Source organism: Amblyomma mixtum, chromosome 1 (assembly GCF_055824585.1).
Source record: "Amblyomma mixtum isolate Tamu chromosome 1, ASM5582458v1, whole genome shotgun sequence".
Classification (NCBI taxonomy): domain Eukaryota; kingdom Metazoa; phylum Arthropoda; class Arachnida; order Ixodida; family Ixodidae; genus Amblyomma; species Amblyomma mixtum.
Window position 1 is genome coordinate 224,329,679 of NC_143012.1, and position 26,718 is coordinate 224,356,396.

Genomic DNA, 26,718 nt, shown 5'->3' on the forward strand with positions numbered 1-26,718 from the left:
TCATTAACCAGGAAAAATCTATATAATCCAGAGATGTGTTCGTTGTTGATAGAACGAAAGGAGGGGAGTAGTTCTCTCACGAAGTTATATTTTTGGCTCAAAGGTATGGCAGGTTCTTGAAAGAACGAATGCAAGAGGTGAGTGGCGTGAGCAATCAGCAGCCGCTCATCGCGGGTGCCCGCAGCATAGCAGAAGCTATCAAAGTCCTGGACCGACACCACCCACGAGGAGCGATTCCAAGCTTACCCTTCTTGAAACAACAGTTTTTGACCACCACCACCGTAGAATTGCTGAGAGATGGAGTTCTTACGATGGCGAAAAAAAGTGCTGCCCGGTTCTGCCACAGTGCCCATAGGCAACCTATATAGTGGCATAGTTCAGGAATAAAAGATACTTACCCCGTATCCGTGCTAGTGTATTGTAGGTATCAATGCTTCCGAGGTGGCATAGGCGTTAGTCAACACAATTTTTTTTTACAGACCTGGCGAATATCGCGTACACTGTACATAATCGTTTCACGCGGTTTGCGACGGACATTTAGCGGATTTATTAAATTGCGCATCCAAAAAAATGCGTTATTAAACGTTGTGGAATCTGGTATTACGACACTGTGCTTTTTACTTGCTTTTATGCCTGTAAGCGCTAACTTTCTTACAGTATTTTTTTTCCGTCTTGCTGCATGCGGCAAATGCGGGAAATATAGGGTAAGTGTCTGTGGGAGGCGTCAACCTCTCAAGCTTTTTCACTGCATTTTTTGTGCATAATAAACTAAATAATTGGTCAACTGATAATTAAAGATATCATAGATATCTAACATGTTTATTAAAACCACTATGTTGTGCGAAAATTTTAGATACTTTCAAAATCAGTTCAACTCAGTTTCAACAAGAACAGGTTTATTTCCAAGTATATGGCTTACATATGACGAGTAACTCTCTGAAGCCGAAAGAGGAATGTAAAAAATGCTTCCTTTCTCTAATAGCACACGTTCAATACATGTGGCGCTTCGCGTTTAGCGCTCTGGTTAAGCGTCCAACCATACAGATGACCTTGCTACCAGAAGGCACTTGTACTCGCTGCGTAGCCAATCAGCTACACACTACGCATGAAGGAAGGCATGCGTGACAGTGAACGTCGCGCTTCTGGAGTCATCCGGTCACTCCGTTGCAGCTAGAATTAAACGAACATTTCTTAGTTTAAGTTCGCAAGCATTAAATATACAGCAAGCAAATGTTATGGGCTTGGAGCCAAATGTCTTTACCAAATTTTGTTTGAAGCTGAAGCTCGAAGTTTTTCTCTTTTCTTACAAAGGAGGAGCCGCTACTAAATCTGTGGCAACAGCTAGACAGCAGGTCCCGACTCCTTTAGTTAACTGACAGCACAGAATGAAGACGGCGGCTACAGGGCATTAGATAACAATACAAAAAAGGAGGGCATTGGCTATACAGCATTTCATAAAATGACACAGGAAGATACCTATCTCTTTAACGACAAAGTAATTCATAAACCAAACGAATCACAGTAGTCACCGCTGAAAACGTAATTGAATGAGGAATGTGCACATTATGAAATGATAGCAAAATAATATGTACTGCGAGCGAAAGGTCCCAAAGAATCATTCGGGATAAACAATACAAATAACACCACAAGCAATTAACAGAAAATGTGATATAAAATTCTCAAAGACAAAATTTTTTCGACAGAAATCCCGACAGAAATCATGCGCGGTAATTACAAATTATGCCCTTAAGGTAGCTGCCAAGCGCTATCTGATAAAGCGCAGTTACCTTCTTGCGTATTCACATATGCACCATGGCGCAATGACAAGCCATTCCGAGTTGTATTGCTTAAGCGTGTGCCACCTCCGCCACCAGTGATGGACACTAAGCGCCCATCAAAATCGAGCACACATGCTTATTCTGTCTACTTTGGTGACATTCAAGCGCGCTGTACAGCATTTCTGTGGCGTCACTTACCTTTTTCGCGTCAGGCCTCAAGCGTTACAAGCATTAGACATGATGCACCAAAAATGTCGCTTAATTATGCATCTACTTTTTGTGGCACCCGCCGAACTTACTCTGGGCAGGCCTACGATCTCCACATAATCCAAAAAGCCATGACAGGCCCCATTAGATAGGGCCATGGGCTCTTTCAGCCTGCCGTCCAACAAGACGACAAACAACCAGCTTGTAACAAGAGGTAGCTCAGCGAAGATTTACAGGAGTAGAGTTATCTGGGTCCCTTACGAGGTGGGAACGCTGGCGGCGAACGCGCACAGTCAATACGAGATAAAAAGTCTTCCTCTGATACGGAAGTCATTTTGCGAGGCTTGGAAGATTCAAGAACTGAGATGCATAGAATTCGTTGCACTGAGTACGTGGTACAGACACTGGAGGTAATGAAATTGCAGATCTCAGTGGTGTTATCCCGTCGCTCTGGCCTTAAAACCGCATTCCAAAACGGTAATCTTATGGGCGCATAGAGTTCCGTATTGCTCTTTAGTATCAGGTACCAGCCAGCACTTAACCTTCGATGTACTGGAGGAGGCAGAACACAGCACAGCTTGACAGGCTAAATGTGACGGGGCGCCCTGGCACTAAAAGGAAAGATGCCAGGCAGTGGAAAGGAGGCCTCTGTAGTTGGCAACGCGGGCACTACAGGAGAGCTGAACAGCCCATGTCATCTTTGTTCGTTCCATCCTGAGGAAACGGTGTCTTGCCTCCTGTGGTAGGCTATATCTTGGCCGCAGAATTAGTGTCCACTTAGTTGGAAGCTAGCAGCGCCGCTGCTCCGCCAAACAGTCGGTTCACTGATACCAAGGAGCACTTATCTCACGGTCGATATCTTCACTCTCTTGCCCTTTTCCTTCTCGTTCTCCTTCTCCTTGTCTTCCTCTGGCAAAGGTGGCCTGTGGTGAGCCAGCCGTAGCTCCTCGTCAAGTTGCAGCCTGGTGAGCTTGCAGTCTATCAGGAAAGTGGCCACCAACGGCAGCCGCCACTTCCCTTTCAGCTTGGGTTTGGGCATGGCGAAGATGACAAGTTTGAACATGCCCACCCGCTGCGGCACAATCTGGAATGTGACGCGACGGTCCTTGTCCTCGCGGGTAATCATTCCCTTGAGGTCCATCTCTACACCATCCGAGTCCAGAAGCTGGTGGCTGACGAGCATCGACTCAGTCATGTCAATGGTGAGCTTGCGCTTGGCTCCCCACGACACGATCACGGGCCCCGTCTGGTCCACGAGCCGCATGTTGTAGTCGTAGAAAGCTTGGGTGGGACCCCACGGAACCTCGTTCAAAGGGTACGGCATCAGGTACTTCTTGGCACGAACACAGTCCAGCAGGAAGATGCCAATGTTCTGCAGGCTGGCGCTGGCCGCTGCGGCGCCCCCATCAGTCACAGCGGCGGCACGCATGTCCCGTTCGCGGTTGGCGTAGATCTTGAGGAAGTAGCGGCCCTCCGTGGGAGGCGTAACGCCAAAGCAGGCAACGCACCGATCTTCCAGGAGGTGGCAGAAGACATAGTTGTTGAGGGTCGCGTTCTCAGTTTCGTCAGAGGGGTAGAGCTTGAACTTGTAACGCATGGGCTCGTGTGAGGCTAGCCGCAGCTCCGTGCGCACCCGGAACGCGATAGGGTTCTGAGGTCGTGTGCGCATGCGCATGTTGAGTTGGAAGAAGTGGGGCGTCACCTTCGGAAGCGAGTTGAATTCGTCGAGAGTCAGGGGCTTGTCCAGCAGCTGCCACCTGGTGGTCGGGGAAAGGGGAACGATAAATTCTTATTTCTCTGCTCAGCGCAAGACAGAGTCACCTGAAGAACACCTTTTTAAGAGTAGCTGTTCGTTTTTTTTCTTAGTTTATCGTCAAGGCACATTAAGTGCAGATGGTAGTTTGCGATAAAGCTAATAGACGAGACCATGGTCACTGTACGACACCACGGCCATTGAGAGTTTAAGCCCTATTTTTGTGGGCATCAGTCTACGTCTCTCTACTTTCCCAAATGTCCGGACCTCTATTACAGCACAATCATCTACCTTTGTGCAGGTATGCGCAGGTGCACATGATGCGCGTACGCAGTGTACGCGCTACGTACATCCACGAAGCCACACATTGAGATGCACACACACGCACTGAGAGCGCACTTGTAAAAGAACGCCGCTTCAGCACAAAAACCATATCACAAAGATTGCCGATCTCAGCGCATTTCCTTTACTACTCCGGTGCACTCCAGTCACTCTAAGGCGCGAAGTTCTGTCGGGACGCAGTCTTCAACAAAACTCGAAAAGAAACTGAGAGTGTTCATGCACGTATTTTGCTTTTTTTGTGTGTGTGGCTCCCATATTACTGTATTTATCTGTCCTAACTTGCTTAACATGCGGTCACGACGCGCATAAACTTTCTAAAAAAAAAGCCTCCATTTCCATCTATCTCTTGAGCCACGCTGAAAACAAGACTAGGAATAAGCAACTCGTCGGGGCCTCTGAAAACGCAGGTGCACTGTCCTAGCACCACGCAATTATTTGCTTGCCCTTAAGTTCAGATGAAAGCCTCCGCGCTTTTCGCTTGAGCCATCATTCTCCAACTCCACCTGAGGCTCTAATGCAGGCAGGGTATAAAGTCTACGCTTCACATGAGCCGGATTTACCCAGCAGACTTACCTCCCCTCACGTGAAGGCACCCCCAGCGCGCTCTCAATACATGCGCAGTTTTCAAGGCTGAGATTCTATCACCTCGCCTTCTACCATGTATCCTCGAGCTTTGTACCGAAGGGAGGAGGAGCTATGGGAAAAATGATAAGGAAAGTACAACGCTCCCCCACGAGACGCTACCGGAATGCACGAAGCACCGATTCTATACACTGAATAGTGGCTGTAATGGAGGCGACCCGGCGCAAAAAGAGTCAGAGAATGAACGAAAGAAAAAGAAACACGAAGAAAAGCGCGGCTCACCTTGAGTAGTTCTTTTCCATCTCGTCGTAAGGAAAATGGGTCCAGATGAGCACCTCGGGGTCGGTCACGAAGAAGTGCTCGTTGATTTTCCTTATGAACTTCCCGGTGTGATCTGTGTAGCCTGCGCGCGAAGACAATGCAAGGTCATACACACTGCCACGAATGACTCAATCACCTCTCAACGGGTTTGTTGTTTTCCTCAGTTCGAGAGTCGAAAGTATAAATGAAAAAAAAAGAAAATTGGAGGTTTCTTTAGCCTCGTTGTTTTTTAAGCCTGTTTAACGATGACCATGCGTTGTTTTTCATGAGGGGTGTCTATGTACAGGCGGGATTAGAGTTAGAGTGCTCGGTCGGCATATGGTAAGCCTTAGTCAGTTACTTAAAGACAGTATATCTACGACTGCACTGTAAACGGCCTAACGCGAAAACAAGTGAGAAGATGGTGAGATCACAAGTCCGAAACTGGAGCCAGTATATGTTCCGACAGTACGCATGCACCGGCGCTTTGTCTAAGTATTGCTCGGCGATTTCGTCTGCCTACATGTTACTACTTCAACATTTCATTCCCTGTCAATGTCGAAATAGTATTTTATCCTTTACCGTTTAGGTAAATTATCAGTATGAATTAGCAAGCGCTTGCGCTGGTCATTGCAATCATGAGTGTTTTTTTTTATTCAACTGGTACATGACAGGGCACTGAACTAAAAGCACTTTAATACAAATTGCATAAAAAGACATGCTACTTGAGCATTTGACCTGACTAAGCTTAGTTTTCATGTGTGCAGTTATCTCTAATATTGAAGAGCCTATAATAATCTTTTATGAGGATGCGTTGGATACAAAGCGAGAACTGCTGAGAGAAACTTGAAGAGCCCTTGAAATCACTGCATAATATCCGACAATACTAAGCAAGCATAGGCAGCTCGAAAACTAAAGGAGATACCAAATGGAGCATAGCAACGCTGAAATCATGTCCAGTGTGCTTGAAATTAATGGGAATCCAGAACGGGCCAACCAATCGGTAACTTTGAAAGCATGAAAAAACACTGAGGAAAAGATGCAGTGGGTCTGTACACATTCTGTTTAATCCACAAGTCTGATGCGTACAAAACATACGGCGCAGATTTCTTTCATCTATTTGTTCTTGGCTTTCATGTAAATGAAACAATGCTAATTGGCGCAAGGCATAATCTGCATGCGACCCTTACATTTAGTTCATGAACTGAGCTTGAAAGCCTTTGAAACACGTCAGTTAAGATCGGCGCATTTCGACATTGAGGGTGAAACTCTATATTCCTGATCATGTTGAGTGCTACATTGAAGAGGTATGAATTCAGTAAACTTCAATATCCCAGACATGCTATGCCATTCCAGAAATAAATACTTTTTGGAGAAGCGATCATGCGATAAAGTGAGCGTTGACGATTATGGTAAGGTCTGTGGTGTAACCGGAGCTCGGGGAATATTCTCAGAGCGCGCGGCGCACCCCGTAAAGCACGTAATAACGAAAAAAAGAAGTAATAACTTTTGAATACGCGGTGCTGCTACCGCGTTTGGGCGCAGCGTCATGCGCAACGTTCCGGGCATCCTTACGCATTGGCCAAAACACCGACCTGTGCCCCAGGTGGTGTCGACGAACCTCCAGGCTCCGAGGACGAAAACAGCGTTCCAAGCGTGTGTGACGTCTTGGCCCGGAAGAAACTGGTGGCCAGGGCGGTAGTCGAAGCCCTTGGCGAAGCCCTGAAGTGTCTTCTCTCTGATGCCAGCTAGCCTGCACGAGAGATAACTTTACGATATGTTCCTTGCAGTGATTTACCCCTAGTATAGAAAGGAAAAAAGCAGATTTCGCCTCAAGCTATTCGGCGAAAACTGATGAACGTTACTTCAGACTTGGTACAGAAGTGCTTTCTGCGTGTAAATGTGCATATGTCTGTAATGCTTGTTAACAAATGCTGAATAAGGTATGCATAGCACCCGTCGCAAAAGCACATATATTTACATGGGCGGTAGCGACAAAGTATATAGTAGGATGGGCTAGATACGAGGAGAAACCCGACAACGAAAACAAGCATGTTCTCGGCAGAAATCTATTTGCGCCTTCAAAGAGATTTCTGCCGAAGTTTCTTCAGCTACACCGACCGAAAAGCAGTCTATTTCTCAAATGCATCGAGCATCCTTTGCGGAGTAGCTATGGTGACATATGTCTTTGTGCGTCTGTGCATCTTTCACGGTGGTATTATAATGCTTTTTTTTTCATGCTGAGCAGACACCTAGAATTTGTGTAGTGCAGCCACACGAAACTGTTTTGTAATTGTTCGCCCCTGCCTTTTTTAATGATTGTAAAACGCATGCACATAGCGCTACATGTATGCAGCTGAGCTTGAAGTTAAGCCTTATAGGTTCAAGAAGAGATGCTTTGACGAGTTCATTGCTGCAACAGAAGTTTACGAAAATAATTTTTGCTGCATCAATGAATTCGCCCGGTTGCTCGGTGCGTACTCTTTTCTTTACAAGGAGAATACCCGAAAACATGACTAGAACACACAGCGCTGACACGTAGCACACAAAGAAACGACATAACCTGAGGCGTTGTGTCGAGGGTGTTGCGTCTCCTCGGCTTTATTCCCGTGTGAACGCACTGTTTTCCAGTCATGCTTTCGAGTTTGCGCAGACTATAATCACAGCGCCCGATCTAAGCGCGCTTGTTGAGAGAAACACTAACCTGCACATTTCGCTAAATAAGAGGCAGTAGTCCTTGCAGACGCCGTGCCTGGACATGAACACTTCCTCAGGAGTTTGCTTGGTTTCCATGTACTTCCAGTCATACCTGAAACAAATAGAAGTTATTTTATGGGAACCAGAGTGTTATTACCACGTAAATATATAATGTTGTAGCTGCACAACTTGATATAGGTAGGTCGGGTGTTAACCGCCCACAGGAAGGGAATGTAAAACATAAATCTATTATGAGAATTTCATTATCGTGCTTGCCAGGCCCTGTTTACTGTCTAGCTCTAGTCCGTCGTCCTTCCAGTACATAATGTATATGGTGCAGGCAAGCCCTGACCTACTTGCGTCGCTTGCTCGCCCCGCTCCCTCCATGTGTGAGCCTCATAAAAGAAAGACGTGCCGCACCAACTCTCGACATCTACCGGCAACAACAAGCATTGCGCTCAAGCAGTTTAAAGGGCGGGCAGCAACACGGCGGGTTACCCGAATGTTTTATTAAATACTAGCAGAAAGTTTGTTTTCTCGTACGACGAGGCTGCAACCTATGTTCTTCAAGAAGCCATCCTGGGTGGTTTAAGCGTTGCAAGCAGTCATTCTGAGCATTTATCGACCGATGTCTCAAAGGGAAGGCGGGGCTCGCGCAACGCTGTGGTCTTAATAATGTACAACGCTGAGCGAAAAGGCTGAGTCTGACGAAACAGGCGCTAATAATGGAGGCGAAACAAAGGCACAATCGCGATCAGTGTTTCCCGGAGGGCGATCAAGCTGCGAGAAAGATTGATTACTGTGACCGTTCTGCCTCTCGTTTAGCAGCGTTGTTATAGGGGAAAAAAGCTCTGCGTTTAACTCCCAACTGAATCACTCCGGACAAGCTGTTGCGAGCATCAGTTCACCCGCGCTGCAATCTGCGAATGAATAAAGCTGTATACAGTGCAGTCGGGTGACGCTAGGACTAGTGAGTTCCCGCTGCGCTGTTCTAATAATAGCAACAGACTAGCTGCAATATGCCGCTTCTCTCACGCTAGAGCCGCGTGAAGGCGTATGCGAGCGCCCCGCCGCGGTGGCTCAGTCGTTACGGCGCTCGGCTGCTGACCAGAAAGACGCGGGTTCGATCCCGGCCGCAGTGGCCGAATTACGATGGAGGCGAAATTCGAGAGGCCCGTGTGCTGTGAGATGTCATTGCACGTTAAAGAACCCCAGGTGGTCGAAATTTTCCGAGTCCTTCACTACGGCGTCCCTCATAACCAGAGTCGCTTTGGGACGTTGAACCCCAATAAACCAAACAAAGCGTATGCGAACAACTACGTTTTGCGTTACTTCTCTGTGCTTTCTGCGCGCCTGTAATGACTGTATAAATTACACCTTGTTCATAAAGAGTGAGAGAGCGTCAACTGGAGCTAACCATTACAAAAATTTCAACAGACACTGCAGTAATAGTCTGCAGACGGTCCGTGGGCTGTTCATCAGAATTCTTGTAATGGAAATGTACAATGATTTCTGGCATTTGAAACGTTAGATTGTTCGAAAGGCTAACACAATATTCAAGAAACTCAGAGCCCTAAATCTAGATCACTAGATGCGGGGATTAACATGGATTACCTCAGGAACTTTCAAATCTACAAAGCTGCTTTGCTAAGTGACTATATTACCTTAAGATGCATGTTTTGGAGTAGGAGAGAGAGAGAGAGAAAACCTTTATTAAGCAAACATAGATAGTGAATGCCGGCATCTTCTTGGTCCGCGTCCCTAGTCCGGGATGTCGCAAGATCCCGCCGCCTCGCGAGCCCGGTGTTCGAGGGCAGCTTGCCCCGTCGCACTCGAGCGCTCGAGGAGGAAGTTCTCCCAAGCCTATTTCAAGCCCCCCCCCCCCCCCCCCCCGAAGAGGGTTGGCATAGGAGTCCGGACTGTTTTCCGGGATCGTGCTTGTCTCAAACAAAGCTATGCGTTAGGAATCTCACCGCCCTGCCCTCTTTAATTGGCACTAAAATTAACAAACTGATATTATGCATGTAGCTTGCTACGACACAGGAATACACTGAAAAGGCACTTCATCTTCAGTTTCATTGGGGAATTTATTTGAACAATGTGATAGGAAATATCGATTTTTCAAAGTGGTGCTCTATCAGCCCTTTTTCCTTATCGGGCAGCGAAAATCCGAGGGAGTTGATGAATATGTTTTCCGTAAAAGATAAAACAGTTTGATACATTTAGCACTAACATCGCCAGTAGAGTGGCTTTTCGGGTTTCAAGGACCTGCGAAAAGAGATGCACCTCAGAGCAAAGCTAACCAGTAAACATTTGATAAGTTAACAAAACGGGCGAGCGAATCGGTCAACAGGAGTATGAATGAATCATGAAACTACCAAGAAAAGTTATGCGAGTCGCAGGACGAGTGAAGTCTAATGCATATGCAGGGTGATATTTTTATCCGTTTAGAAATTTTTATTTTAAAAAATGGGTGCGATACGCTGGGCCAGTCTGTGCAGGCAGTTTCTACAGCAAGGCGAACTTTATGCACGCGACCACGCCCAATAATCACTAGATTAAGTAAAATTGCCTAATGAACTTTTATTTCAGGTTTTAGGGGGTAAGGTCATGCTGAGGAATTGAAGGCCGTCAACATCGAAGGCGAGCCTTGTTTTTTTCTCTCTCTTTTATTCGTCGCTGTGGTTCAAAATGTCTTAAATAAAAAAATACACATACCGAAGCTCGCCCAGCTTGCTTTTCAGCTTCGCATATTTTTTAAATGTCGTCACTGCGCGTCTAATCGACGCTGAAATCAAGGTGCCTTCTTATACATAATCAAATACACTAATGGCGTCCGCATTTAATGCATTACAAATGAAAGCGGCGCCATTTTATAAATATCCAGTGCTGGAAAGTGAGCTCAACGAGTTCTCAAATGCGTATGCAAAGGACAGGGTTAATTCGAGAGACATCGGAGAGGCCTTTGCCCTCCAGTGGGCGTAGTCAGACTGATGACGATGATGATGGGTTGGAACCACATTGCCGATTAAGAAAATATAAAAACAGCGCATCTCCGACCTTGTCCCCCAAAATATCTAAAATAAAAAGGTTGATTAGTTCATTTTAGTTAGTTAATCATGTTAATTAATTATTGAGCTTGATTACGCACATAATGTCCACCTTGCTGTCATAGGGTGATGATTCGTATCATAGCAGGCAACAACAACACGGACAAGAAAGATTTTGTGTAACTGATAGCTTTTTTTTCACCTTCTGAAGTTTATTAATTTTTCAAAGAAAGCATTTATTTTAAATAAAAATTAAATAAGTGACGTTCGCCATCATCATTATTCTAGTTAAGTCCAGTGCGGGAAAAGTACCGTCCTATTCTTCTGTTTTCCTGGCAGCTGCGGCTCCATTATCCATGCCAACTTCCTTGACGCGTCACTATGACACTGGGCCTCCTGGGGTTGCACCGGTTGTCGGTTCCGCGAATTAAGTTTTGCCAGGTTCAGAGTCTGCTAGCGACCTGTCCGAACTCAAAGCAAATTCTTAGCGCCCCCATCTCCTGCATGACAGATTCGATCGCCGCCTTGGTCACGTGCTTCGCAGCAGTTGGATATTGAGGGCTAAGGTTAATTGGGGGAAGTCGTATGATGACGTCAGCATGACGCAAGATATTCTCATCCTTGCCTCCAGGCGATCAGTAACACTACTGCATGATTTTCGTTCTTCATCTACCATTTCTTCCTGAGTCCGCGGCTGACGTCACCTTTGAGTATTAGCGTACTGACAGTATCTTAAAAGGGTACGGATAGCCATTTTTTTCTTCTTGATGTTCTTTATTGCGTAGGGGATAGCGTCATTCACATCAGAAACACAGGTGCTTGGAGGATACGAATTCTAAATATCAGGCGGCAACACTGGTTCACTGAAATAGCATCCTGGGTAAGACTTGCCCCTAGGACAGGTAGCCGTTAACAACGGGCTCTTCATTTCTCGCTCGTAACTCTCAGTAGCCTAGAAACTTTTAAAATTCAAACACTTTCAAAGAGAGTGCCCTTCCTGTTTAACAAAGTGATTCCATGCATCTAGTTGCGCAGTAATACAAATGCATTTAGCCAAGCCCTCAAAATTAATAAGGCCCTTAACTAAAGACTGAAGAGGTGCCGAAAAAAAGCACTGGCTTCAGTAACCACTCAATGAAAGCGCTACATGTGGCTGTATCTTTCGGAGCAACGCTATGCGCTGCGCTCGAAACGAGCCCCGTAAAAATGAGCTTCGAGTCGAGCCTCATGAAAGTCACACTCCCAACCTATGTCATGCCCAGTCGTCGAGTAGAATTACACTCGACGACACGGCCACCGTGAAACTCTCTCCAGCAAAACCCGACGCACTCCTTTCTCTAGTCATCTCCCTCAACAGATACTCGCCGTACACACCAGCAGAGTAACGGTGCAGGGACAGAACGCACTGAAGAGCCACGTAGCTACGCGCAGTGCAGAAGCAGTGGCCGCAGACCACAGGCTCCATATACGCCACCGCGGCCAGCCGCAGCGCGCTACCCCCTCGATCGCCAGTCGTGCGCGGTGGGTTCATACATTATGCAAAGCGCGCCCCTGCCGTTTGCGACGCGTGCTCCCCGAGATAGGGTCGTGGCGGCGCACCGGTCAAGGTTCCCGGGCGCCCCTTTCCCCCTCCTGCACGCGAACCACCTCCGCTTGAGCCCGCAGCGCCGAGCGTCCTCCGTCGTCGCGCTTTTGAAATTGGGGACACTCCGCGAACGTTAAATCTTATCCGCGCTGAAGGTTGCCGCGCACCCGTAGTATAGCAGCGTGTACTGCAGCCGGCGACTCATGTCTGAACTTATTTCGAGGGAGTTACGTAGCCTTCAGAAGAACTTCAATAAGCTCCATTAGGAGCACTTCGATAAACTGGTATGAGCCGTCTGAAAAAAAAAAATGATTTACGAGACACTTGCGTGAGCCAGTTAGCAGTGCATATCTGCTTAGACCAGCGCTGCGAGTGCTAAAAACTCGTGTTTTAACGCGATAGCGTTAAAGGCACCGTTGCGCAGGAAATACGGCGTTGGCGTTGTCGGCGTTGTAAGCGAAAAATCCCGAGCATGACTCTGGCAGGTTGTGCCCAGAGAGCAGCCTAGGAGGCAGGTGGGCCGCCTAGCGAATGCTTTCGGCACGTTCTTGTGTAAACAATGCATTTGGTCACTACGCGCACGAATGTCAAGTCGCCAAGTGTACGGCTCTGAGGACATCGAAACCCATTTTAACGGAACTACAACAGCTACCTCCCATTTATGATGCTGTGAGCCTTTGTGAGCACCGGGATGCTATGCAGGATGGTCGGAGTCATGCGCTCGCCCAGTTTTACCAGAGTTTACGCGACAGTACTCAGGGAACGAAGACAGCGCGGACGCGCGAAAGCAACCCACAAGAAAATTCTCAGATGAAGCGAAAGAAACCAACAAGAGCGCACCATGTATACGTGCCGCTTTTGAGTTTCAGACACAACACACGGCGCAATGCAACGGGCGAGCGCTGCTTAATGCTATCAACGCAGTAAAGCAAACCAGAATATCGTGACTTCTGCGGTGTCTATCTACACACCTGCCGTTTTCGGCCGCGTGGGAGGTTTTTCTCCTCTTTCGAGCATTATCTGTCTCTCCACGGACGACGAACAGTGCACACGTGGTGCATTCTGTCGCCAAGCCTTTCGCTTCTTTTGCCTAGGCTTCTTTCATTGACAGCACGACCATGCCAACTGGCAGAGCTCTGTGATCCGAGGCTGTTGCAGAATGGAGCATGCTCCATAGCACCGCTCCGTCATTGTCGTCATCCGTGGAACGCATAGCATTGAAAGCAGCTGCATTGACGTGCCGATAGCATTTTACTATCTGCTACGTGGGCACAATGCAGGTTATACCGTTCTCATGCCATCGCAGCCCGAGATAAGAAACCAACGACAGTCCGCGCGTTCGGTGTATCGGTGACGCCTGTTGTACATACAGGGCAAATCACACTTAAAAGGAACACGGCTCCGAGTGGCTAGGCATACGGTCCCTCTTCTCGTGCGCCACTCTGCGTCGATTCATGAACGGGTTAGATGCAGCGGCACTCCGCAGCTATACGTGGCCACGCGGAGCCGTGTTCCCTGTAAGTGTGATTGGCCCTGTACATGCTATATTTCGACGGCCAATACTGCTGGTTTCTGTCAGCACGGCTTTGCTGTAGCCAGGAGTCGCATTTTTCTATGCATGACTGCGCAAAGCTAACCTGTATTCAAATCATGCGCGCCGTCTGCCTGGTCACGTGACAAGAAGAGACTTCGGACTCCGTGGATTTTTCGCGCGAAGTCGAACCAACCACAGCTGATGACGTGACCTTAGTCTTCTCTCGCGGTATAAGGAAACATGTAATGAACTGCTAGTTATCCTATGCGCATTCAGTGCACTTTTACACAGTAGAAAATGCTTATGAAGTACCATAAAGTGCGTAATAAAAGTATTCGAAAATATTGTTTGCATAACTTACTTGCACAGGTAATGCACTTAGTTGAACGGTAAGCAAATGAAAGAAAATACAAACAACGTGATCACCTGAGTTGTACGTAGTCTACCACCCGCGAAGCACATGGGGTGTTGCCCAAGCGGGGATAAACCCTCAGTGGCTATAGGTAACCCAATGAAACTGGAGCGTGCCGAGAGATGAATTTTAGTCTTGATGCCATTAATGTTTGTACATTTGGGGGCGTCGCCACAGTTCGGGAAAACCCCGAGTTTCGCGGAACTCGGGGTATCCTGCGTAGCGTCCCAGATCATTTTTCCTGTTCCTCCGATGTTGTTTCGCTGGTGGCAAAGCTTATCGCAATAACCGGAAGCTGAGCGGAACCGAACACCCACTATTGAGCCGAATCGTTCCCGCTGTTGTGATAAGCCGGCGCGCGTACAGGCTACAAACAGGAAGCACACTTGGCGCCCTGAAACCCCAGCGCACTGGCTAAGCGAACGAAGTTTTATTTTCTTGCACCCACTTAATACGTACGTTTAAAGTTCGGTCGAATCATGGGGTAGAGTGCTTCAAGAAAGCCGTGCTATTGTTTCTATATAGGAATGCTCCTGTTTTCAATAATTCTGCGTTCTGCACAGCTGTCTCTTCTGTCTAAAAAAATACCGAGTTCATTCGATAATCAAGCCATGTATTCTTGTCGCCTCAGCTTTTTTGGTTGAAGCTGGCGTGAATAAAAATTTAAAACACTAACTTACTATTCAAGTTACTCGCTCTCGGCCTCATTTTCACTTCGAGGTCATCTTTTGGACGAATGATGACACTTAGCTCCGTAAGTTTAGTGCTATGGGTAAAAAAAGAGGGTGGGCGGGTGGACGCTTCCATACATCTGCTTTAACTTGCGCTCTTCGGTAAGGTTCTTAAGAAAACGTGATTTGACTTTGCCGCTCCTCACAACGCATGCCTTAATGCAGGTGACACTCTGCAAGGCTAACGCCGCCTGTTACAAACATATTAAGGCGAAAGCCTTTAATGCCTCATCGTTGTCGACGGAAGGTTGTCAGCAGAGGTGCCACGCTTTTCGGTTGGTCGAAATGTTTATGACGTCAGAGTGCGCGGATTCGAAATAATGAGGTCACCCACGGATGCCTGACGCCCCCTTTTGGAGCACACGACAACTAATAAAATACTTGCCCGCTCCGACAGGGGGCATAAGGCATCCGTGGGTGACCACTTTACATACCTCATTACTGCGAACAGAGCCATGGATACAACCGGACTCATCGAAGCAGAGAGAGAGTCGTGCTAAAGAAGCAGTCAAAGTCGGCAGTCAAAGTGTGTAGTCAAATGAAGCACTAGTACAGCACAAACAGTCTCGCAGTCAATGCCAAACAGTACGCCAGGAAAGGCTTTCGACTTGCAGCACTTTAGAGAGCCAAAGTGCCCCCTGAATTTTTTTACTCTGCTTCGAGGTAACTTCAGTGTCTGCTGGGAAGAGCTGAAGCGATGACAATCCCTTTTAACTTCAGCGTGAAGTGGACTTCGTTTTCTCCAACGAAGCGTTCTATAATCGCATGGTAAACAATTCAGCACCTATAAGAAAGCGAGCTAGAGCGTTTTTTGACAGCGAAGAGTGCCAAGCAGCACACCTCAGCAAGGGACGCCTAAAGCATGACACGAAGTGAAAAACTGGAGGTCTGGAGAACTGAAAAGTAGGGGCACGGCCGCTCGATCTCTCCTCCCTTGGGAGGGAGATCGAGCGGCCGTGGTAGGGGAGAAAAGGAGCACGTTTGCGAAAACCGGTAAACGTTTCCCACCTGCGAGGAATATAAGCAGCAACATTCAATTTCATTCTGTACGCCATGCCCTCGCCAGCGAGAACAACTCGCGCAGAACATCCAAGTTCCACTTACGAGATGTTTTCCGCAATCCATCGAAAGAACATGCGTATCTTCTGCAGGTCGTTTCTGCAGTAGGAGATCAGGTGATAGACCAGGCTCTGCAGCGTAGTTTTGGCAGTGGTAGGAACCTGCGTGCATAATACATGATAAACTCAAAACCAGGGTTCATATTTTGTACTTTCATCTCGAATTCATTATTTTGCACCTTTGGCACCTGATGCCAGTGATATCAGGGTTGGCAGCTGACAAGCAAAGTCACTGGCCAACTTATCACCAGCCGGCTCCTCTACCAAAGCTGAGGCTGACTACTACAATTGAATTGAACTGATTTATTTCATGTAATACACATACATGAGATGGGAGAAAAAGCCGCTATAATGCAGCTTGACTAGGCTCCCATCTCCTATACAAGAGCAGAGCATCAGCAACTAATGTACATGTAGGTGAAGCAAACAAATACATGGTTGAACTGCAATCAGTAAAAAAAAAGTTTACAATGAATAAAAAATAAACAATAAGTATTAGCAAATGCCCATAGTGAAATTGGAAAAATAAATGAAGTAAAACAATGTTTACACTGAAAAAAACACAGGTAATAGCAAATGCACACCGCAAATTAAGAAAAAAAAAGGACAGAAATGATGTAACAGCACATTAGTCATTTAGAGCATGTACATAATTTTATGCATATGGAGAGATACATGACCAAAACAAACAATTTAGTGCTTTTAATGACAGGTACCCTATGATGATACCCCTTTTCCTGAAAGAATTCAGCATACTCGGAATGACTGGGCACAACATTTCAACGCCGTAATTGGTCCGTGAACGAGGCACGAGCCAAAATTCAGGATGGCGCGTTGAATAATAATGACTGTCAGGTCTTTAAGATGTTATATGTGAAAACGAGTACAATTCCTGTTTTTGTTGGCTTCTGAATGTTTTGCAAAGGAGATATTTGTATAGGTCTGACAACGCTATTAAATCAAACTTTTTCGACAAAACGTCAGGGTTGTGAGCGGAAGAAGTATTAGAGATAATTTTAATCTGCCTATTTTGCAGTTTTATTAGCTTTGACATATTTTTTGCCGTCGTTGTACCCCATACCAAAAGGCAGTACTGTATATGGGAAAGAAATAGTGAATGATAGATGACAAGTCTAGTGTTTATATATAATAACTGCCTGTTGCGATACAGTACGCCTATTACACGTGCCGATTTACTTACGACATGGTCGACCTGCATGTCCGATTGCATATTTTCTTGAAAAAAGACGCCTGGAGTTTTGAAACTATTGACTATTTCTATGGGTTTATTATTCAATATTAAGGGATAATACAATGAATGAATACAAGGGAATCGAGAAAAAAAGAACCGGTTTGGTAGGGGGAGGAAGAAACGCTACAAAGTATGACTTCAGGACCATTTGTGCCAGCCTTTCAAAAGTTCCAAGGAGCGATTGCAATTTGACAGCGCTGTGCCAGTTTCGTATCCTAGTACACTTCTCAGAATTGGTTGTAACAATCAATTTAGAATAGGGTGCCGTGCCCACATTTCTGTAATACTTGGCACTTGTGGGAAGACTGTTCCAGGCACGAGCTCCCTGAATAAAGGAGAAGTGAATGTAGGTGGTGGCACAAGTTGGAGGTGGGTAAACGGCCCTGTGGTGGCTTGTTTAGGCTGAAAGACGGTGAGCAGGTTGGATAAGGGAAAGGAAATTTTATTTAATCTATTAAAAATATAGCCTTTCAGTTTTATGGTGTTGCTGGAGGACAGGTAGGCCTGCTTTGTATATAAGCCACGTAATACTAGTGCAGTACAACCCGCCGCGGTGGCTCAGTGGTTACGGCGCTCGGCTGCTGACCCGAAAGACGCGGGTTCGATTCCGGCCGCGGCGGCAGAATTTCGATGAAGGCGAAATTCTAGAGGCCCGTGCGCTGTGCGATGTCAGTGCACGTTAAAGAACCCCAGGTGGTCGAAATTTCCAGAGCCTTTCACTACGGCGTCCCTCATAGTCTGAGTTGCTTCGGGACGTTAAACCCCAATAAATCAATTAAATCAAACTAGTGCAGTACAAGTGATTACAACAGATTAACATAACAGCGCGATTTCGAGCAAGTTCAATTGAATTAGCAAGGTTCAGTTTAGCAAAGTCTCGGATGGCAAATGAGAACTCATTGAGGTGAAATTAGTGTTTTGTAAGCAGGTAATTTAACCGAAGAAGGAACGAGACAGAAATTACAACGAAGGTTGCAAGAGCTCTGCTAGCGCTGTTAACTATCCTCATTACGTGGGTAAACCAGTTAACTTTCGGCGAGATGTTAACACCAAGAAACTTAATGCGATTGTGGGATCAGACACTGGAGCCGTTCAGAAGATCATTTGGGGTGGGGTAATTTTGTCGTCTGTGGATGAAAAGAAGCACAGTTTGGTTAGTGTTTAAGACCAACAGCCATTTGCGACATCCCTCATCTAGCTTCAGCGAATCAGATCATATAACTTTATTAACTGCAGCGCTATCAATTGACCGGTAAATGACGCAATCGTCGACGAATAAGTGAATGTTCGTTGAAATTTTATAGTGTGAATCGGTGACGTCTATTAAAACCAGTGCGGACAAAGAACTGTGTCTTGCGGTACAACAGAGGGTACGTTTTAGAGTGAAGAAGGCTTATTGTTAGTTTCTACAAATTGTTGGCGGTTAGTGAAGAAATACCGTATCCAGTTGAAGACAAGTGAGTTAAGGTTCAGTTGTGAAAGTTTAAACAGCTGGCGCTTGTGAGGGACTTTGTCAAAAGTCTTCTCAAAATCTTTGAAAAGGGCTTCAACAGGTATGTTAAAGCCTGCACTTGTGTTTAAGTAGTGAAGAAATAGTGAAAGTTCAGTATCACATGAAAATCCTTTTTTTAAATCCGTGCTGCTGATTAGGGGGAAAGAACTTAACAGACATAGAAAAATTTATGATTTGCTATAATCTGCTCCATAATTGTGTAACAGGTGCTAACGAACGATATTGGTCAGTAGTTAGTAGAACTTGGTTTAGGGGCAGCAAGCTTGCCCACTTTCCTATCATGAGGGACGACGCCAGATGACAATCACTGCTGGAAAATGTGGGACAACAGAACGCTGGTTATTTACTTGGTGTCTTTGAGCATTTTAGCATTGATGCTGTCGATGCCAGCAGGTGACGTCAATTTTCAAGATTCCACGACTTTCAAGATTTCATGAGAAGCAAAGATGATATTTGCGTATTGGGATGGTTATACGAGAAAAGGTACGAGAAGTTACCGCCTGGTTCTCTTGTGGCAATAGAAGAAAAGGGGATAGTAAGTATCTACGCTACCTCGTAATTGATGATAGGCTGCCCTCACTGATCCAAAAATGATATTTATTTATCTCTCTCTTAACAGTTAATTGCTTGCCAGAACTGTTTTGGTTAGCACGAAGGAAGTTAGGCAGGATGGCTTCATAAAAAGAGTCTTCAGACTTAGTAACATCGGAATTGAATTATTTGGGCGTAGTGCGGCATTTCTTCCAAACCTGTGAACTCTTAGTAACTGTAGCAGTACGCAGTTGTCGCTTCTTCTTGCATATAACACGTTTAAGTGCAGAATTACACAAGAAGGAGGAACTTCGCTCTCTAATGTTTATGGTCGGGATATAGATATCGATTAGTCCATGAAATTTAGATTTAAACATTCACCAATTTCGTTCCACTGATCGCGCGCAGAAATCAACCGATAAAAATTTTCAATTTTAGTTAGCTCTTCATTGAACATTTCGTAAACTGTGTCGAATAAGGTGAGTTTCTTGTGGATTTTGTCTGTGCTGTTTAGTCTGCAAAGAAATGCTCCATGTCTTACTTTATGATGATCGCACTCTACACAGGCATCTGGCATTTATTCCCCATCGAAATGCGACCGCCACGGCCGGGATCGAACGAGCATGTTTCGCTTTGTATCCTTTCCTGCCACTACTCTCTTGTGGTGACGAGTGCATCGGAAGCTTTGTTTCTTTTGAAATTCGATCAAGTTTTTCCGGGTTAAGCGCGTGCCCTGTGAAAGTTCTTGAGTAACACTAATTTTACAGTGCTTATTTTTTCTTCTAGTGGCGATGTTTGAAATGATGTTTAAAATGGACAGGCTTCAAAAGAATTAGTCTTTTTTTTTTTTGGCACGAAGGAAAAAAGCATTTGGGTACGCTCTATGGCCATCGCTTTAGACAATTTCAGGTGTTACTTAGAAAAGGCGATTATCTTTTCTGTAGAATTCGCCCAACTTTTGTCGCAGTCATCCTCCACCACGTAGAACACAGGATTGTTTCGCCGCGCCTATCTTCGGCATCGTCTGTACGAGCAATTAAATGCTCAATCTGAGACGCGTTTGCGTCTGCAAGTGAATGAACACTCTTTATATCTACTTTGAACGTCGTCACAGATTGGCCTTCCTCATCTATTTTGGTTATCCCTTCTTTTATACCCTGCAGAATTTTATTGTTCTCAGTCTGCTTTTCACAGATATTTCGAACTTCGTCCTGTTATGTGGCCTGTCCAGTTTTTAGTTTATTTAATGTTTCTAATAGAGCAGATGTGGTCATCACTGGCAGAGGCAGGAGTGTTGGGCCTTGGGTTAAGCTCGACGGCACTAGACTGCAGCAAAAGTGCTGGTACGACGCGTACACAGTCCAAACAATGACAAACGCTGCATGTAGGTTTGACAGCACTAAAAAACCGCGGTTTACCGTGTGCGCTTAGTGAATAACGAACAACAGTTCGTTGCCTGCGCAAAAAACCGCGGTGTGCGGCGAGTCGTTGATGTCACTGGTATAATGTTACTGATGACCTTTCTTGTGGACAAAGAACTCCTGAAAGGTTCCCCTTGCCCGCTGACCTATATATATATCGCTTGTGCTGCACCCACAGAGAGCGCGGTGTGAGGACAAGTTGCTTCCGGTAGGCAACCCTAAGGAACATGCAGGTTCTCTTAGACGTTCGTTCAGAGAGCGGACAAATGTAGGACCGTCCGCATGATAATAAAATGTCGTACAGAACTCCTTTTTGGCACTCACTCATTGAGTGAGTGCCAAACATACTTTACGGAGCAGGGCAGTCTTTTGTGTCTCTCGGTGTTAATCTTCCTCCGGATGCTACTAAGTTTGCTTTGGGGCGGGAGCTGATGACCCGCACACCGACTCTTCCTGCGATCTTTCTAAGACTCTGCGGAAGTGTGCACACAGGGGATACCCACAATTCAGATAAATGCTACATTTTCAGGTACCTCTCATCGCTTGTGCCTGATATGAGCTTCGGTGGGTATGTGGCTTTGCTCTCGGGTACAGAAGCAGATGTCTCGGGACCGAATCCCGGTCGGAACCGAATGCCTTATTTCGATTAATGCGAAATATGAAAACGCCCGTGTGCTGTGCGAGGAAAGTGCACGTGAAGAACCTTAGGTGGTCGAAACTGTTCCACAGCCCGCCTCTACAGCGTCTCTCAGAGCCTATATACAGTATCGGGGCGCTAAAAGAATAAATCCCGGCCGCTGAGGTTGAAATTCGATGGAGGCGAAATTCTAGAGGCCCGTGTACTGTGCGATGACAGTGCACGTTAAAGAACCCCAGGTGGTCGGAATTTCCGGAGCCCTTCACTACGGCATCCCTCATAGCCTGAGTCGCTTTGGAACGTTAAACCCCAATGAACCAAACCAAGCCAAAAATAAATAACGAAGTAAGAAAAATAAATGCACGCTTTATTTGGCAAGCGATGCCATCATTAACAACTGCATTCACTCCGCATTGTCCCATCTCTTCCTGTCCATCGAAAGAATGCTGTCTGCAGCTAAAACATCCGCTGGCTACTGATCACATGACCAAATTTCAAAGGCCACTTCCATTGCGTAAATTCCTAAATGACGTATTACGCGCGCGCTTCATTTGTGCTTCACGTGGTGCGTGCGCATTAGTGCAGTGCATGAAGCATAAACGCGTAACGCAAGATCTGTTGACTGCATATCACCATGGTGAAAAATGTGAAATTCATTACACAAACATCAAAATATCAAACAACTTTGTTTCGATTCTGCTTATTTTAATTTTGAAAACTGCCTTGATACAACAAATAAATATTTATTTATTTGCTACGACTAAAAATTCTCCTTTGGAAAGCCTTAGAACATAAGAAAAAAACACTTGATGGCGGCAAAACCAGTGCCTAGATGTATGTTTATTCGCGTACTGTTCGCTGCAGCTGCCTAACAAAAAAACACGAAGCACCCAAAAGGAAAAGGCGTGCAGCACTTACCACCATCGCGAGTGCTTATTTGACGTCTGAATGATAGTCACTTGAGCTATTATAATAATATTAACACTCTCCGACATTGCATTTGGACATTGCAGACGTACATAGTTATGAAAGCTCAATTTACGGGTAGAACAACTACCTCATTTTCTTCAAACACTCTAAAAGATATACTGGAGTAAACCAACGTACGAAGCACTGCGTTTAATTTGTCCGGCAATTAATATTATTAAGAAAAGTGCATGCGTATGCTCTTGCTGATACAAACAACGCTATCCTGAAATCATTTTTGAGCTCTCGGTATCATTTGCCTCATGAGCCGTTTGTCAAAGCGCCTGATGGACGCCGCCAGAATGAAGAAGTATGTGTAACTCTGCACATAGTTTCAGAGGTTAAGTGCAGAGCATGTGCACAAAAATAAGCAGCTGCTTCACCTCATCCTGCTTTCTCTGCATCTCCCCTTGGCGTTAGAAGCTGTTCAACTCTATTTCGATTTCTCAGTGCATGCACTCTACGGCATTGTGATGACAGCATACCCAGCAATTCTGGACAAAAGGCTTTTTGAACGGGAAACCTGTTATGAACGCGATTTTTTCACACATTGTAAGATTTCACTATAGCAATCAATACATCTGCAGATTACCTGACGGAAGGCACGTATATTTTTCTGTTCGTTTTTTCTGTCGTCAAAAGCGTTCCCCATGAGGTCTCTACGGCAGTCTTGAAGGTTTGAAGGTTTGAAGGTTTGAAGGTTTATTAAAACGAAATACAAATGAGTTGCAAGTTTCATAAAAAAGTTAGTACAGTAGGAGGTCCCAAAGTGAAAACTGTCTGGGGGACCTCCCATCAGGAATACATAAGGAAAGTGCATAAGTTTGGCAGAGGAGCTGGAATAAAAGTATACAATCAAGTTAAAACCTATTAGTGTAATTTGCGGCAATGAATAAGTTATACAATAGTTAGCGGGCATAATTTAACAAAAAAGGCATAAAATAGCAAAACATAAGAGCAATAGAAAGAACACAAAAAGACATCAGATAACAATGGACATTGAATAAATGCAGATATAAAACACAGGTGGAGAAAGAAAGAAAAAAAAAGAAGTTCCAGATGATTAACAATATGACCGTTTGCTGTCAGAGTGGGGAACAGAAAATAAGATGAAGGCAACCTTAAGCATGGCATGAAGCTGAATGGGTTGATAGGAGATGTTTTTTTAGTAAAGTGTAGAAAGCGGGCTGCGAACGTGCGGATTTGATTGCTAGTGGTAATGAATTCCAGGTTTTTATGGCGGAGAAAAAAGCAGTTTGTTTTCCATAATTTGTGTTCACTTTTGGTAGAAGCATATTGTTTTGTTCAGAGAATCTAGTGTTATTGCTATTAGAAAGGAAAGATGCGGAAAAACAGAGAAGTTGATTGTTATTATGGCGAGCGCGGTAGATTAGAAGACCTAACCTAAGATTAAGGAGGCATTTCAATGGCAGAATGTTTAGGTCAGAGTAAAGAGGTGAAACAGTGGCTGTGTATGGGCTGAAAGATAAAATTCGAAGCGCTTGATTTTGAAGATGAGAAATACATGAAATATGGCATGAATAGGTATTACCCAATGATGATAGGCAATAATTAAGGTGACTGTTAATGAAAGCATAGTACAGGGATAAGAGAACATGGCGTTGAAAGAAAAGTCTAGTTTTTGTTAACACCCTTATTCCAAATGGAATTTTTTTACTGATAGATTTGGTGTGTAGATGAAATTTTAGATGACAGTCAAGCGTGATGCCGAGAAATGTAACGGATTCGGAGGCAGTGATAATATGATGTCCCAAATAAATGGCTGGGCTCGGGATGACATGCTTTTGATGAGAGCGGAATATCATGAAAGTTGTTTTTGTAGGATTAAGTTGTAGTAAGTTATTTTCACACCATAAAACAATATTCTGTAAGTCCATGTTTAATTTGTTTATTAGGCTTGTGAAATTGCTATCCTGAGTGAATAATGTCGTATCATCTGCGTAAAGTATACATCTTGTGTTAATTAAGGACAAAGGTAAGTCATCGATGAAAATGAGAAAAAGAAGCGGACCTAAAATGGAACCTTGTGGTACTCCTAAATTAATAGTTAAAGGGGAAGACAATGTTTCTTGTAGCTGGACAACTTGTATACGGTTAGTGAGATAACTGCGTAAAAGAGCTAAAGCAGGCCCACAGATGCCTAGAGATTCTAATTTAGTGTACAGTATAGTGTGGTTAATTGTGTCAAATGCTTTGGTGAAATCTAAGAAAACAGCACCGGCAAACAACCCATTATCAATATATTGCTTAATACTGTCTGTGAATTCGATTAAAGCTAGTTCTGTGGAGTAATTAGGCCGGAATCCAAATTGCTGATCTGCTAACAGCTGGAATTTAATGAGGTAGTTCATTATGCGATTAACAATTAACTTTTCTATTATTTTACTAAAGAAAGGCAATATAGTTATTGGACGGTAGTTACTTAGGCATTCTTTGTCGCCTTTCTTGAATATCGGCGTCACCTTACCTTTTTTAAGTTCAGTTGGAAAAACACCAGTCCTAAATACTAAATTAATAATGTGACTAAGAACATTAGACAGCTCACGACCCACCAGCTTTACTTTGAAAGAAGGAATTTCATCGATCCCAGGAGCGGTATTTTTTAGGCTAGAAGTTATTTGGAAGACTTCGTCTGGTGAAGTAGGGCGCAAGTAAAGAGAGTGAGGGCATCGACGAGGGCCACAGTAACTACTTGGAGGCGGGGAACCGCGTCGCGAAAAGAGGGAATTAAATGCATTAGCAATGTCAGTTAACTGTTAGAAGGGTCTTAACTGTTAGAAGCGATCGATTGATACACTGTAAAAGAAAGGTTGTGCTATAGATAAAAAAACGAACTATTGTCTTCAATATTTCCATAACAGTGTCTTACAAATTTCCAAATATCAAAATTTTTGCCCGAGAAAGCTCGACATGTCAAAAGCACGTATCCTATCTTGACGTTTGTTTTTCTTCATAAACACGTACTATGTATTTACATGTGCGCGTGGCAGTTAGTAAGAGATGCAGGACTCAACAAAAGGGCATAGAACTTGTTAGGCAGTTTAACATTGAGGCTGTATTATATTTGTGGTTATTACCGACTTTGGAGCGTTTTTGAGAATACTTTTAGCTTTCATCCTCGGCACTTCCTCAAAGCTTCCCTCCTATTAAGAAGCGCGAGCTCAGATCTTCAAACAAGACAACAAAACATTTTATGAAGGACTACAAGATGAAACAGGAGGTAATAGAAGGGGCTGTCGAAGATTATTTTTTTCTTTCTTTATTGGATAACTTTTGACTCGTTCTTTTACAGCTTTCTTTTTCCAATTTTGAGCTTATATACAATGAAATGGTTGTTCAAAAACAAATAACCGAAGAAAAATCAGTAGGATGCCTTACTTTCGGCGAAAACTTTAAATACTGCATGATTGAAGAGAAGGCGACTTCAGTAAACTAACCAGCCTTTTATCAGGAGAGAACTTTAATTTTTGATCCTACAAGAAGGCAGGCAACACAGTATAATACTGAAGCTCCGGACAGCTAACCACCCTGGAACAAATTACAGGCAATGACAGCTTTGTGGTCTGTTCGGGCACAGCGCAAATATAGAAAAAACTTTTTGATACGAACAATTGTATACTCTCTTGAATACTGCGCAATAAATACGGCTTGTTGACAGTGTCGTCATGCAAACCGGAAATGCTACCTTTCGCATCGATCATTTCTGGAAATTTTAATCTCACATCATACCGGAAAAAACAATCCTTTCATAGTGTGTACATGAGGCCACATGACATTTTGTATAAAAATTATATTAAAAACTATAAATATCATGCTCACTTAATGAAACCCGCATACGAAACGTACGTCTTAGTCATCACGGAAAACGGTGCAAACAAAGCACGATGTTTACAGTCCGCTTGGCTTAACTCCCGTGTATAACGCATTGTCATATTCTTTTATTGTTACTAAATGCAAAAAATAAATTCAAACTGTAATTCAAATGCTTAATTCGGGCTCTATCCCTTTCTTTTGTGTGCGTGTGTCAGTGCAGCCAGACAGCGCGTCGTTTACCGCAAGCTTTCATTCTTGTTAGCAGTGGCATAGTCATTTGATCATCCGCCTCGTATGCGGGATGTGCGGGTTTCGATCCCCAGTGCCGCCGGGTACCTGCTGGAGTTACAACGAGTACAAGCTTTTCCCTGCCTGGTGCTCGGCTTCTTTAGGGTGAAATGCATGGGAAATGGGTCATTGACCCCACCTTGAGGAGAAGATACAACCTTGTGCCATGGCACTCTTTGGCTCCAGA

The 26,718-nt window shown here is 44.8% G+C and overlaps 1 protein-coding gene across 2 annotated transcripts in view; it reads right to left on the reverse strand.

Annotated features, from left to right (window-relative positions):
• Positions 1 to 893: 893 nt before the first annotated feature.
• The window catches only part of LOC149371048 (uncharacterized), a 287,128-nt gene continuing 261,303 nt past the window's right edge, over positions 894 to 26,718 (reverse strand). For both annotated transcript variants that reach the window (XM_089564481.1, XM_089564487.1), the window contains 5 exons: positions 16,076 to 16,191; positions 7,667 to 7,771; positions 6,558 to 6,715; positions 4,945 to 5,065; positions 894 to 3,742 (listed from right to left, as the gene is read on the reverse strand). In XM_089564481.1, coding sequence (XP_089420607.1) covers positions 2,827 to 3,742; positions 4,945 to 5,065; positions 6,558 to 6,715; positions 7,667 to 7,771; positions 16,076 to 16,191 — 1,416 coding nt within the window. In that variant the 3' untranslated portion in view covers positions 894 to 2,826. The remainder of the gene's footprint in view (positions 3,743 to 4,944; positions 5,066 to 6,557; positions 6,716 to 7,666; positions 7,772 to 16,075; positions 16,192 to 26,718) is intronic.